Here is a 15,085-nt window from a genome sequence, read left to right as displayed (position 1 = left end):
AATTTGTCCTTTGCGAGGTGGAGATATAAACCCTATTTCAAGTTGGTCGAAATTAAAGGAAAGAACATGCATGTAAAGTGTCATTTATGTCCCGGGGCAAAGCTTTTGTCCACATCTGTCGTAAGCAATTCAAATCTGTTTATTTTTCTTGCACTTCAAGTGTAGGATAAATCTGTTGCTGTGAGGTGCAATAAATATTACAAGGTTCTATAACACAACTACCTGTCTGTTCTTCTCTATTCAACTGACTCGAATACTGCTCAGAAAATGTCAAATTCTTTGACATACAACAACTTCTTTTTAAAGTAACGGAAATAATTACTTTGCCAGGTAACTAGTTACTTTTACTATAGAGTAATTCAGTTACTAACTCACTTACTTTTTGGAAGAAGTAGTGAGTAACTAATTACTTTTTTTATGTAATTTGCCCAACACTGCTCATTTGGCAAATTTTGTCTCTTTGTGATCGCACGTATCATAAACGTTGTTTAATCATATGACTACCGCTGCCTTTCTTTGACCCTTTCCCATCCGGAATTGTGTAGAACTTAAACACATACAAAACCGAGTGATTTGAACATAAACATATCAAATATAAGCGTACAAGTACGATCGGATGAAATACTAGCGGACATTGGCATCCTCTCTTCCTACCGCAATCAAACCTTCCCAGGCAGTCACAGGTGACATACTCATGAACCCTTTGCAAGACCAAAACAAGTAGTGCTCAGATTCCTGCCTCTAACAGATTGATTTGGAAATGTTTTTGCTGTTAAAAATGAATGGCTTTTGTTTTTGGTTAGACTGCCGCATTTCTGCCACAACTACAAATGACTGAAAGAGAAACTGTTCATTTTTGGAACCGACGCTGACAAAAGTCAACTTGTGGGCGGCCCAAAAACGTGAACAGGAAAACAAAGGAATTGAGACGTACGGAGGAGACGATACGCGACCGAGTACGACGCCTTTCCGTGTGGATTAGACGGCCTTTGCTGGGATATCTTGTACGTCGCCGAACACGACAACAAATCAAATCTAGGCTTTCCGGCCATTTTGTTGAAACGGAATGCATTTTCGGCCATTCCCGTTATATGGGTTCCGAGCCAATGTCACGATGACCGCATAAATGTGCTTTTGATTTGAGCGTGCGCAGACATTGAGGCTTTGCGCATGCGGTCACGCCATCGGCCGTATGGAGGAAAACGGCACGTTTTCAAGTCGGCCGCTTGAGGTGAGAGCCAGACAACTTCTTTACCGGCGGCGGCGGCAGCAGCAGCAGCAGCGCATAGACTGTCTTTTTCCTCTTTATTTTCACCAAGAAATTCAAAGTGGTCGTTTCCTGCGTCAACACTCGTCGTTTGCCTCCCTTCAAAGTGCTCCTTTGGAATATCGTAGGGTGCTTAACTAATGGCTGCGTGGCTCCAGGAAGGGATACGGACGGAGGTATCGGGGACCATTTGCCGGTCCGAACGGCGGGGCCGCGTCAGAGCGCCGTACCACCGCGACCGAGCGTTACCGTAACGACCCGAGGAGACGGGCCTGTTCCGCTAAAAGCGAAGGGAAAAAAACGTGTCTCACCTCGTGCCGCTTGCCGATGACAAAGCGCCGCGAGCGGTCCTCTTGGCCGACTGGAGCGGCGCCGATCCCGCCCGGTCCCGATCGGCGCCCGTCGACGCTCTAGAGGAGACGCTTCCGTTACTTTTTTTGTCGGCCATCTCAGTTGTCACGGTACCCGTTAAAAGTGCCAGTCTTCCGTCGCCCGCCCGTCTTAACCTCCCATTTTTGGTTCCATACTGAATAGATTTCCACAAGATTGATTTTTGGGGGGCTTTTTCTATGATATAATAGAAGAAAAGTGACTTCATCATTACTTGTCCTATTTGAAAATGGTCTGAGGGAGGTGACTGAAAATACCGTACAGGCAAGCTGCCATCAAGTACGTGGTTAACCTAGCCGTGTTTTGAAATGAGCCTTATTGTCCTTTTGCTTTTCGAATATGTGCTGCGCATGATGGCGAAGCGTTATATTACAATTTCATTGTACAGGCTGTATAATGACAATAAAGGACTTTTCAATTCTATTTCTATTGTACGATGACAATCAAGGTTTCCAGTTCTATTCTACATGTTGTAAAACTTTTATATTTGGTGCTCTCAAAAAAACAGAACGGAAGGAAGGAGAATCTGAACGATCGATATTAACTCGGGTCTCTTTCGGTCTTCCCAAATGGTACGACCGCCACTTCGGAACGGCGGGTGGACTTTGAAGGCAGTAACGATTCCGTGCATATCTACCCGGCGGACCGCGTACGTTGACGCTGCGGAAGAGGGAACGTTTTCCAAACTACAGCGGTCAAATTAGATCGGACGTAGAATAAATGAAAGCGGAAAGACGACCTTCGGGAGATGGAAAGTTTAGACGCCCGGTCTACAGATCTCAATCTAAGGCTAGAGTCATACCGCAGGTCTTAATGCGCCAATCCAATTTTTTCCTCTTTTTCCCGCTCGAGTGAGGTATTCACTTGACGGTCTGAACGGGGAAAGTCGCATAAAAGTGGAGCATTTCAAATCCCGTCTAGGTCACTTTCGTAAGTGCTTTGAATCCTATTTGGGCCACATTTTTCCAGAATGTAGCAGCGGTCTTATACAGTATGTCCAATTCATGCAGCAATGACGTCAGCAAAGAGCGAGAGAGACAGGACGCTATACGGCAGCGATGGAGCTGTGCATTAGCGTTAGCGCCTAGCTTGAATGTGGCTCATAGGGAAGAGGACATCAGTCATAAAAATAAAATTAAAAAATGAAATGGGGGCGGTCGAGGGAGGGGGAAAACCCTAAGAATGCTCGCTTTTCTCTCTGGGTTCCAAATGAGCAATATTTCAAGATTGCTTACACGGCCCAGAGTCGGGCAGGGCAAACTGCCCGTACGTGTGCGTGTCGCGCACGCAAAACTTTGAACGGGGATTATTTATGTCTGTTATTTGCGGTGTCCGCTTTTTGGAAATTAAAATAGGATCAACCTAGAATGACGTTGAGCCAGCATTTGTTTTGATGCTGCCGCGCATCTCGCACTGCCAGTTAGTGCGCACGCGTGTTTTGACTAGAACGGGCTCGATGGACAAAGTGAGTCTGAACGGGCATGACAAAAAATTAGAATTGGGCATTCAGACCTGCGCTATGAACCTGGCCCAAGAGTTTTCAGTCACACGAGGATGAGGACGTGCTCGCTAGCGGACTAGCTCCCCCCCCTCCGCCCCCCAAAGTAGACATTTTGGAGGACTGGGAGTCCATTTCTGATTGACAGGGCTTACAATCACCAATCCCAGTTCTCGTCCTAGTCGTGTTTGTCACCGACCTGATCGGCTGCGCCACGGCCCCGTCGCGCTGCTCCGATCTGAAATTCAAACGAACCCCTTCCAGCACAAGTGACTTTGACGGACGATGCGGTCGTACCTGAAGGCGGAGGGTCGGAGGGGGCGACGACCTTTAAGGGCTCGCAGCTTGTCTCCCTGAGTCTGAGGCGGCGGCGGCGGTAGCCGCTCGCTCCCGTCACGCTGCTGCCACACAATAGAAAAACTCCGTGTTTGACTTGCGGGCGAAAGGTGCCTTTCATTTGGGCGAGCGAGCGTACCTCACGCGAGCCAAAAGAAGTTCGCGCGGCCGCCGCGTTCAAGGTCACGCGCTCCACGCCGGACACGAGGTCGAGCACGGCGTCCTCGTCCTCTGTGAACTTTAACCCCTGGGAGCGCTGCTGGTCTCCTAGCGACCACAGCCACGCCTGCTTCCTGGGGATAATCATCAGGATGGGAGAAATGAAAAACCGCAAAGAACAAAACACATTTACCCAGTTCTGTTTGTTGTCACGGTGACGCACGAGCGGCATTTTTCCCAGCGCCGGCGAGTCGGAAGTAGCAGGCAAAGATGAGCATCTCTTTTATACATTCAAAGTTCCGTCATCTCCAAATGAACACGAACGGATCAAAAAGGGCACTTTGCTTCCTGCCAAATTTCACGCAACGATTGCCCATCTCCTTAGCATTTTGCTCTATAGCCACAACGGCCGTTACTGTTAAATTCCCCTTTTAACGCGTCATCTGGAACTCAAATGAGGTCATGGAAATGTGTTCAATCATAAAAAGTGTTGTCGCCGCTCTGCCATCAGAGATGTGTGTCCTCGCCAGAGGTGGGTAGTAATGCCTTACATTTACTTGAGGAACTTTTTGAGAAAAATGTACTTCTAAGAGTAGTTTTACTAAGCTACAGTTTTGACTTTAGAACGTTACTCTTACTTCTGGCTACACAAGAGTCCTTACATTTTTCCTCATTAATCTACATGTTACATTTATTTATTTTTTTGCCAGCGATGCTAAGAGTACAAATGTGCCTGGTGTATTACTGGGGTAGCTCTACCGATTTCAGCAATGAGACGTCGGAACAATAATCGCGCGACTCCATTATACCAGTCAGACGCAAGCTTGCCGTTCTATCTTCAGGCCAGCCCTTTTCAATCATGCGGTGTCTTTAAAGTAGGGCTGCAGCTATCGAATATTTTAGTAATCGACTGAAAATTCTATCGAGTAATCGGATAAAACATTTTTTTTAATTTTTTTTAGGTAAAGAGCAATTATATATATACACATGAGAAAAAAGACATTTAATCCAATATTGAACCATTTTCAGTCAATCAATGTCTTTATTTTCGATGTGACTAGAAAATAAAAATCACTGCTTTCACTCAAAAAACTTCTAGATCTTATTAAAAAAACATATTTCTTACCTAAAAATGTAATTACGCTTGATAACACACATCACTTGAAAGCTACGTGTTTTTCCCACGTGTTTCAATTTCATTTCCATTTGTGTCAAGCTATTTTTAAGTTTTAGTTAAGTTTTAAGTTAGTCTAAACAGTAAGTACAGGTAGGATTTTGAGTTTTTGCAGCGTTCCAAATAAATGTATGATACCTGCTGTATTGGAGCACATTTATTCAGTAATGACTACTGAGCTAAAACTGACAGTTAGCTTTATTATGTTTTAATTTGACACCCTCATCACTCTACAGCACTGTGTTTTTACAGATTAAATAAAGCCTATTTTTAACACACGTTAGCCACGCATCGACAGCGGTCATAATCAATAGAAACCTAGCCCTCCGAAGGGCTAACGTTACGCGAGCGTGTGACAGTAACGTTATATTTATTAGCAATGAGAAGTCTACTGCTAGATAGCGGCTGTTTACTAACGCTGCCCAGACGCGGCCGAGTCTATCATTTCGCATCTAGTCTTAAATGCACGCGATATCTATGAGACGCATCGGACACTACCTGCTACCAAACTAGCATCATGCGGGCGTAGTTTGTAGCGGCTGTCGGCTGTGGTAAGTTTTTTTTTTTTTTTTAAATTGCTTCTTCCTCAACGCACGTGACGTCAGCGCGCTGTCCCGCATTAAAAGTAGTCTGGGTAAAACGTGATGCTTAGAGCTGGCAAAATGAAACGATTCCTCGAGGTGAATAAAATGACTCGGATCGCCGAGTGACACCGAATGTCACGGGAAACTACTGGCGTCAGTTACGGCAAAATCCTCATTTTGAAAAACGGCTCGTTCCGCAGCGCCGGCCGGCTAGCTCCAATATTTGTCACGCGTCGTCTAGGGGTGCAACGGTTCAGTTAGCCCACGGTTCGGTTTGAACCTCGGTTTTGGGATCACGGTTTTGGTTCGGTTTGTGTTTTGCTTTTTTTTTTTTTAAATGCCTTTATTTCGCTTTTGAAAAAATTAAATAAACACTTAAAATGTCAACATTTTCAACTGTTAAAATGCCTCTTAGCCCTTTGGCTAGTGTAGTGACTGACTACTGAAATACACAAACAGTGGTAAAAAAGTTACTTGGTAAAGTAACTGGTGTTACCTTTCATGTTTTTTTTCTTCATTTTTCAAAAAAAACAAAAACACATAGTAAGCTTTGCTATGTTTGGAGGTCATTTAATGTGAATCAACCGTTAAAGTTGATAAAATTGCTCCCGTTTTTGCATTAGTTCCCTTCTGTCTACTTTCGACATGTGAAAATTTAAAACCGTTTCATCCTTTAAAGATAGACTCAAGTCAAGATTTAGCCGGTTTAGGAGTATTTTAGATAAAAAGTTACTTAGGTTCGCTAGAAAGGTTCACAACAGAGCCTTTCTGAGAGGTTTACTGCTTTAAGATGGCGGCTGTTTACGAACACCGCCCAGTCTGTCATTTCGAATCTAGTTCTATAAGCATGTGATATCTAGATTAACATCAAGTGGGCGTAGCTAGGTAGACTGTCGGCTACAGTCAGGAAATATTAGAGCCACTCAGCCACCTAGCCTAGCATCGCGTTTGCTACAGCGTCACAACAAACACTCTTCCCTCTCCTTGTCTGACTTTTTTCCGCGTCATTCAACCGACATAGTAACGCACATTGTCTCGTTGCCGAAACTGACAAAATCCGAACGGAGGGAAAAAAAAGTAATGCACGAAAAACGTAGAGATTTTGAACGTATGGCGTACACCTTTAAAAATCAGTCCACACTTGTACAAATTACGCCAAAACCGTACTATTTGTCTCTCGACTCCTCCGCTCGCCATAACTTTTTTTGTTTTCTTTCTTGTTTCACTTTCACCACGCTCGTAAGCGAGAAAGGGCGTTACTCGGCGCCTATTACGCAGGTGCTTGACAGCGATTGGACATTTACTCGCGGGGCGGGAATTTCTCCACAGCTGTGCTTCACGTCACACACAGGCACAGAGTTTGACCAATTCATTCCACAAGCGTTCGGAATAAAATACTGTAATTGCAAATCCGAAAATGCGCGGTTCATAAAGGCATATTGAACCGTACAGGGCGAACCGTACGGTTCGGTTTTGAACCGCAAACCGTTGTTGCACTGCTAGCGAGGCCTCGTCACGTTCGGCGGATCGATGGCATTTTGTCGCGTGCGTGCGCCATTTTTGCCACGCGCTCGTCCCGCCTACTGATGGCTCGGATATGCCTTTTCGTCGGGCGACGCGGTCTCACTCTTCCAGGAAGTGCTGCTGAGGACCGATGACGGAGCCGGGCCTGCAGATCCTGATCCAGGCGATGGCTTCGGGCGCCTTGAAGCGGTAATGTTTCATCAGATAGCAGCCGATCAGAGTGCCCGTCCTGCCCAGACCGGCTGGAGGGGACGCGGCAGCGTTAGGACGGGACGGGCGGCGCGAGCGCTCTCTTTCTCTCACCTTTGCAATGCACGGCCAGGGCGCCCCGCGTGGCGTCGCACAGCGCAAGGAAGCGTCGCGTGATGACGTCGCTCGGCGTGCCCCCGTCCACGAAGAACAGGTCCGAGTGGCGGAATCCGGCGTCGGCGAAGCGACCGGAGTCGTAGATCTTGCTGTTGAGACGCACCACCGCCGCCACGCCGTGCGCCCGGAAGTACGGGAAGTAGGACTCGGGCGCGTGGAGCGGGTAACCTGCAGACACACGCGCCCGCGCTCACGTCAAATGCGTTCAGACGGGCCGGAAAACCTTCGCGGTACTCGACGTCCGACCGTTCTGTTCCCACGCTGGCGACTCAACCCCAATTTCTGAACCCTTTAAGTACCCCTAAATACCGCCTAAATCTCAAAATAACTATCCAAAAACACGTATTGTAAGTCATTGTAATGTCCTCGCCGAGATGTCTGAGCCAAGTCCTAGCTGACGGCGAGCTAAGCTGTCCTCTTTCCCCTCTCTCGCTCGGCCGCGCGACTTCTTCGTGAGAGGAAATGCACTCATCCTCGTGTGTACGTACGCGTGCGGAAGTACTATCTGCGCCAAAATAAAAGCGTGCATGACAAAACAAAAGTCTACATTATAATCAAATACACATTTCGCCAAAGAGCAGAACAGTCATATTAGTCAAATCAAGTCATAAGATACTGCGAGGTACAATAAGGTAGCGTTTAGGTAACTAAAAAGACTGGATACAAAATGACCCACGTCAATCGGGTACGTCGTAACCCGGGGACTACCTGTAATAAAGTAGCGTTACTTCAAAATATTACTACTCATGTCGTAGTCATCCAAAAAATGACTCGGGGACAGGTAGAAAAATATATATCATTGAAAAGATTATTCATGTCACGGGTATGATTGGAAGTAACTGCTTATACAGTGGTACCTCTACATACGAATTTAATTCGTTCCAGGACCTTGTTTGTAAGTCGAAATGGTCGTATGTCGAGCAGGATTTTCCCATGGGAATACATTATAATTCCATTAATTCGTTCCAAAGCCTAAAAACATACACTAAATTCTTAATAAATACTGCTGGCACTGTTACAAATGGCAATTAAACATAGAAAAACAAATAAGTTATAAATAAATAATTCAGAATAATATAATAAGAAGAATAATAATTAATAATTATTCCTGTAAATAATGTAACGAATCGGATTCTAATATGGCGGACACTTTTTACTGTCCCTGAACGCACCGCGAAGGTGACGTCTCAGTGAGATAGGTCGGTGCGGTAGAGATAATACTTTTGTTTTCTTGAGAGCGGTCAACTGCTTAAGACAATGGGCGTTTTGTGTTGGATAAGTTCTTAAATAAATGATAAAAACGTGACGAAGCTGGCGATTTCCTTGGCAATGTTACCACAATAATAATTGTCACCTTAACTTATAAATAGTGGCGAACGGTGGTCGGAAGAGGACCATGGAGCTGTATTGTTGAGCCAGTTCAGGGACGCGCACCCCAAGCTCATATTTTTCTATAACTTGCATCTTCATTTCAAAGGTAAGCATCACTTTTTTCCTTGTTTCTCCAACTGTATCAACTTTTTTTGAAAACTGTGTCGATTTCTCACACAAGAAAATCCACCGTGCGTTCGTTTGCAGTGCTGTCATGTCGTCGTATTTCGAGCAACTCGTCGGATGTAGAAACAAATGGCGGCTCAAATTTGACGTCGGATGTCGAAAAGATCGTGTGTCGAAGTGATCGTATGTAGAGGTACCACTGTATTTATTTTTTCGCAGCACATCAACTGTATCAACTATTGTTATTATTTTACTGTACCCCAAAAAAAATCAGACTAGAAAAATAGAAATAAAACATCATTATTCCAAAGAGCATGAGTGGCCATTAGTGGAGAAAACATCCCATTTTCTGCTGCATATGGCTTCCAAATAAAAACCGGGAGCCGTGCTTTCCACTCTTGTTGATGTCGTAATGCGCCACTCCCTGCTGCGTAAGTTTATTTTTGACGGATCCGACGAACCCGCGCCATCGCGGGACTTCCTACCCTAGCTCACGTGAACGTGTCGTTACGTCCCATTGGTATCACAGAGTCGCGTGATTATCGTTGCCGCGTCTTATCGGCGAAACCGTCGCGCTCATATCTAGGATGTAGAAAGAAGAGGAAAATGTGACCGCTCTAGCGTAGCCCAAAGAGGAGCATTTTTTTCCTCACAAATCTACAAGTCAAAAGTATGGCGTGATCGGTAAAATGACTCAAGTAAATGTAACGCATTACTACGCCTATCTGTGTCATCCAGTAAAGTACTGTTCTTCCTGACAGGACGGCTCTGTACAAATCATCATCATCTCCACGTTGTTCCTTCGCTTCCAAAACTCGACAGCCGATTCGCACGCTCGCCACTTTTATTGCCTACGCGGCGTCGGAGCCGTACGGCCACCCACCGTTCTCCATTTTGCTCTTAGGGTGCGGGCCGCTAAAGGCCAGAAGTTTCCCCGGAACGATCCAGTTGAGGTCGCCGTTCTCCACGCGCTGCGACGACGGGAAGCCGTCCCGTCCGAAAAAAAGAACAAAACACAGAGACGGATGACGGACCGGCCGGCAGAAGCGCGACATCGCCGGACGCTGGCGTCTCACCTCGTAATGTTCGTACTCCTCCACGTCGAAAGACTCAAAGTCGAAGAAGCCGTGCTGGAGCGCCTGTAAGAGGCCGACGGGACAAGCGTCATCCCCGTAAACGTTAGTCTACGCGAGGAGCCGGCGAGACGAACGGCAACCCACCTTCCCGATGCCCTGTAGGCAGTCCAGAACGCCGAGGTTGAAGGTGCACTTCCCGAACGACGCGTCCCTACGCACACACACACACACAGGTAGACCATCAGGCGGTCGCTTGACGACGAAGCGCCCGCTCCGTGCTCGTCTTGACAAAGGCGTCCAATGCGCTCCGAAGCGCACCTTCCGTGCTCGAGAAGGCGCAAAATAGATCAAGTTAAATTTGCCGACAGGCGGGAGGGCGCCGACCCCGCGCGCCGAGCCTTTCTCCCTAGCTTTACGTTTGGGCTGACCTGAACGGCAGGTAGGCGGCGTTGGATCCCGACACCAAAGCTCTGTAAGCCTCTTCCGGAGTTTTCTTCAAGTAGATCACCTGCCTCACACGGTAGGGAGGGAGGGAGGTCAAGGCGGAGGTTAAGGCGCCGGCCGCCGAGCGCGGTGACTCACCGCGTAGGCTCCGATGAGCACGGCCGCGTTGGAGCGTTTCCTTTGGTCGAAGCTGCTGTAGTGGACGATGCGCTTGCGACTCAGCGTGAACGACTGCAAAGCGTGCGGTCGAAACAAACGAGCAGAGACGTCATAGACGGTTTGAAAAAGTTGTCATCGGTTTGAAAAAGTTGTCATCGGTTATCGCCAAAAGCCGCCACCGCCACCACCAGAACCGGGTCCGCGTCAACTCGTCGGTACGCTGGATTATTTTGACGGGGAGGGGCGAACGGACGAATGTCTCCTCCTCCCGGTCAAAATGCCGTCAACGGCACCGGAACATTCACGGCCAGTCTTCCCGCTTTCGGGGGCACGGACGGGTCGAGTCCTGTTCGGTAACCCAAAATCATCAGGAAATGACTTCGTAGATGGCCAGAAATCAACGAGAAGTGACTGAAAATCAACAATAGACGACCCAAAATGAACTCATCGACCGCCGTTGACTGCCGTTGATCCGTCGCCGCTTCAAACGGATCGGACGTCTACTAGTGATAAACGTACGGAAAAGGACAGCAGAGGGGTGGAAAGAGCGCCTTTTTCTGTTAGAATATCCATTTCCTGACTCGCGTGTCATTAATTGTCACGCGACATCCAGCTCGGGCCGCGAGACATTCCGAGTACGGGCCCGTAGGACGGCACGAGTGACAGCGCGCACGTGCTTCTTGCTGACTGCGCGCGTGCCGAGGCGAGGCGAGGCGGCCGGTGGACATTCCGCGGTGGGGCGGCGGCAGGAACTCACCTTGAGTTTCTTGTTGAGTTTGCAGCAGTATCGGTACAGCATGGCCAAGTTAAGAGGACCGAAGTCTGCGTAGAAACTGGCCACGCGACAGAACGGAAGTCAGCGCCCTTCTCCGCCCTTGGCGGTAAAAGCAGACGGTGACACTTACTTCTCGTAGACAAACTCGTCGTCCGTGCAGAAGTAGTGCGTGTTGGCCGTGCTTTTGGGTTTGCTTCGTAGCGTGGCAAAATACAGACGCTCTGCCACACAAAAGGAGCATCGGCATTAGCGTTTGACACAAAATGTGCCCGACTCGACACAAATCCTCCCTAACCGCAAGAGTTTTCTCGTCGTCGTTCTTCTGAAAAATGTGATAGGGTTACACATTTGACGGTGTTGTAAAATGCGGTGATTTTGATATTACATAATGTCATGTAAAAAGTGATCGTCTGGATGTGAACAACGGCATGTTTGACCTTTCATTTCACATTTGAAAATGATTCACTTGACCGCTTGTCATTTTCAAGTTTGAAAGTCAGGGGAGGGGGTCACCAACAGACCTGGAGGCCATCTACCTACCTACCTAGCCATGTAGACGTGTGCCAGTTACCGGTTTCAAGGTATACCGTGGTATGAAAACATCACGGTTTAAAAAGCACTCCAATTTTACCATTCCTACGGTATTAGCCATTTTGTACGTCCCAAAAGGTATAGAAATCCCTGGCTTGCAGCTGCAGGGCTTACGTTTCCCCCTCCTGTTGATGCACAGCGAGTCAGAGAATCAGCTGTGCTACACGATGGCCTGAGGAGGTGAAACACCTGAACTTTTCCCCCATCGGAGAAAAGAAAAATCGTTAGTGTGGGAATACTTCGGCTAAAGAAAGGTTATAGACAGTCGCGGCTGAGGGGAAGAGGGCCGACCGACATGCAAAATGTGTTTGCAGAGGGTGGCTGGCAGAGGAGGCAATACCTCCAATATGATTTTGCATTGATGTGACATTATAGAAAATGAAAGGTTGGTAAACGCCATTATGAACGTATCCCCCCAGGTATGGGAGTTAACGCCAGCGTGTTTAGCGTGTCTCACGGTGGTAAAACAAATACAGAAATTGGACAATAGTTCCATTATTTTTGTTCTGATGATAATGATGTTGAGCTGTGGCTGAGGGTTAAGGCTCATCTGAAGGACGGCACTTATTTGAATTGTATTTAGAATATTTCATTATACTTACCGTATTGGCCCGTATATAAGACGGTGTTTTTTGCATTGAAATAAGACCGAAAAAGTGGGGGTCGTCTTAAATTGGCGGTCTAGACATTATACCCATTCACGACGCTAGATAGCACCAGATATCATTGAAGCGATGTTCTGTCATGACAGATCTCAGCTATTCTCAAGTTGAACCACTTTGCATTATTTTATTGCAATGTTTTTCCTTATTCAGATTTGTTTCAAGACTACAGTTACAGTTAGACTTCACTTTGATGGTTAATGCAGTTATTGTAATTTTGTTTTATCATGATAGATTGGTTTTACATTTCAAAAACCAGAAGCCATTCATTTACGAATGTGATTGCACTTTAGTTGACATATTTAAATGGTCAGAGATTAAGATTTGAATGAGGCAAAATAACGTGCTTTTTCTCTCAAATATATTGTTATAATCGTTTGTTTCAGATGTACTGTAATTATTTTCTGTATAAAAATTCATTTGGTGTTCAAAAAGTCTTTTTTCAAATTTGAGTCTTGTAAAAGAGGGGGTCGTCTTATAATCAGGGCCGTCTTATATCCGGGCCAATACGGTATGTTCCAATTTGCTAATATGTTGTTTTGAAAAATAAAAATCCCGTTCAATGGAAATAAAAACTTTTATGGAACTCCGACATGTCAAATAACACATTTTAGAGCTGTTGGTTGCAGTACCGTGATATTTTTGCTCAAGGTTATCATAGCGTCAGAATCTCATACTGGCCGGCACATGCCAAATAATAACCCATGTTTTGTTTTGCATGTCTCTCTCCTATTGCACATTTGAATCATGAGCAATATTCTACCTTCACTTCACTTCGATTCATTCGAAATTTCAGGACAATCTTATACGGAAAGTGGCTCAAATAAAGATTTAACACATCAACAAACGTAGGGATCCTCCAGCGAGCTGAACTGGACCGATTCCATTTTTTTTTTTTTCTTCTTTTCTTAATGAAAAAAAGTCATTTTTCGCACGATTCAACGTGAACATGATCGCTGGTCTTTTCGTGTGCGTGTTCATTTCTTGTCTCGCGTGTGGCGACAATAAGCCTCCGTGCATCCTTAGCCACTTTTATCGCGCACGAGTGTTTGGACTAGTGTCAAAAGTTTTCCCGACTCAACTAACGTTTGGAAATGGTGAGGAAAGTGGCTTTGTTTTTACCTTTGATAAACTCTGCGGCTCCGAGCGGCGGCCCGGCGTCGTCCGTGACGCCGAACAAGGCGGTCAGAACCGGCGTATGGTTCATGGGTTCGCCTAAATCCTGGAAGTCAACTTGTCGACGGCGAGAAGGCTAGCCGCCCGCTAAGCTAGCCGTCAACAAGTTGCCAACTTTGTCCTCAACTCGCCATTGCGCCTCGAATGTCCCCGGGAAGCTTCGGGACGTTTTGTCGTCGACGAGTCGCCCTCTAGACATATGTTAGCGCGCGGTTAGCTAGAGCCAGCCGGCTGGCCGGGATTAACGACGAGTCGAAAAACGAGTTGGAGCAAATCCCTCTTTAAAAATACGTTGCCGTGGCGACGCGCGGCGGCCCAATGGGCGAACGGTGTCGAGCGTGATGCCTTCACGCTCCGCGGGAAAATAAGAAGACTCCCCTACCTCCCGTGAGGAACCGAGTGCGCTGCCTTCAAGTGCCGCGGGAAAACAAAAAGGCCGGCCTTCAAGTGCCGCGGGAAAACCAAAAAGCCCGGAAAAGGGACCGACCGTCCTCACCCCCCATTCTTCGCTGGAAGTCATAGCGAACGAACGATCTTATTCTAAGCGAACGAACGATCTCATTCTAACAAAGTCAGGCCAGATTGACCCAGAAAGTGGAGGACAGGCCCATCACTTGGATAGGTGTCTTTTTTTTTTTTTTTCCCCTTGGGCGGTGTGGGGCCGGGGGGATAAGAAGGGACTGCGGCTAAAACTCATTTTTAATATGATGTTCTGAAAATACTCTTTTTATTCGGACAAAAAAAAAGAAATGGCACTTATGCAAATTTGGGGCCTGTCATTTTTCAATTCATTGTACAACTGTATAATGACAGTAAAGGGCTATTCTAAGGTCATCCTGTATTCTATGTTTGGTCGGATTCACTTGAAATTCTCGTCTCAGGCGCGAGTATGTTTTATATTGTTAGCGGCTCGACGCCATACTCCAAACAAATTGACATTTTTAAAAGTTGCAAAAATGTCATATTCCCACTGTTTTTCTGAAAGAATTTCCGAATCCTTTGCCTGGCCGCACTCGTTCGTCATTTGACACCGTCTGCGGGACGAGCGGAAACGACGGCGCTTCGCCGATTCCGCGTTCGAGGTCACTCACCCGCGACCAGCGAGATCCACACGCAGTCGGCTTTGGGCGCCGCCGCTACGGCGGGCGAAGGCCGGAGGAGTCGCGGGCCTTCCCGATGCATGTCGCCGGCCGACGCGATGCGGACTGACGGCCGGCCCGCCGATCGACCGACCGGAGGACCTGGCGGGTGTCCTTACTGCGTCGTGACCCGGCTCCGGTTTCCAGGGGTGAGTTTACATCGGGCTCGGGTTACGGCCAATGCTCGCCACGTCACGGAAAGGTGCTCGACTTGACACGACGGAGTTGCCCGCCTACCCCCAAACAAGTCAAGGCTGCCCGGCATCAT

General features: G+C 47.1%; 1 protein-coding gene across 7 annotated transcripts in view; it reads right to left on the bottom strand.

Moving 5' to 3' along the window:
* Window positions 1-15,071, bottom strand: part of cdc14ab (cell division cycle 14Ab) — a 22,149-nt gene extending 7,078 nt beyond the window's left edge. For 2 of the 7 annotated variants that reach the window (XR_009063782.1, XM_057840339.1), the window contains exons 1-14: window positions 14,770-15,071; window positions 11,380-11,470; window positions 11,232-11,307; window positions 10,454-10,546; window positions 10,300-10,379; window positions 10,016-10,082; window positions 9,872-9,934; window positions 9,679-9,766; window positions 7,236-7,466; window positions 7,036-7,174; window positions 3,631-3,784; window positions 3,453-3,556; window positions 3,355-3,393; window positions 1,579-1,677 (exon numbers count right to left, since the gene is read on the bottom strand). Coding sequence is in view for 6 of the 7 variants with exons in the window: in XM_057840339.1 (XP_057696322.1) it covers window positions 1,579-1,677; window positions 3,355-3,393; window positions 3,453-3,556; window positions 3,631-3,784; window positions 7,036-7,174; window positions 7,236-7,466; window positions 9,679-9,766; window positions 9,872-9,934; window positions 10,016-10,082; window positions 10,300-10,379; window positions 10,454-10,546; window positions 11,232-11,307; window positions 11,380-11,470; window positions 14,770-14,860 (1,415 nt within the window). In the remaining variant the exon portion in view is untranslated. The other 5 variants (XM_057840340.1, XM_057840341.1, XM_057840345.1 and 2 more) reach the window with 5 other exon arrangements.
* Between the last annotated feature and the right edge of the window lie 14 nt (window positions 15,072-15,085).

Source organism: Corythoichthys intestinalis, chromosome 7, assembly GCF_030265065.1.
Source record: "Corythoichthys intestinalis isolate RoL2023-P3 chromosome 7, ASM3026506v1, whole genome shotgun sequence".
In the NCBI taxonomy this organism is placed as follows: domain Eukaryota; kingdom Metazoa; phylum Chordata; class Actinopteri; order Syngnathiformes; family Syngnathidae; genus Corythoichthys; species Corythoichthys intestinalis.
This window is presented reverse-complemented; position numbering and strand designations above follow the sequence as displayed.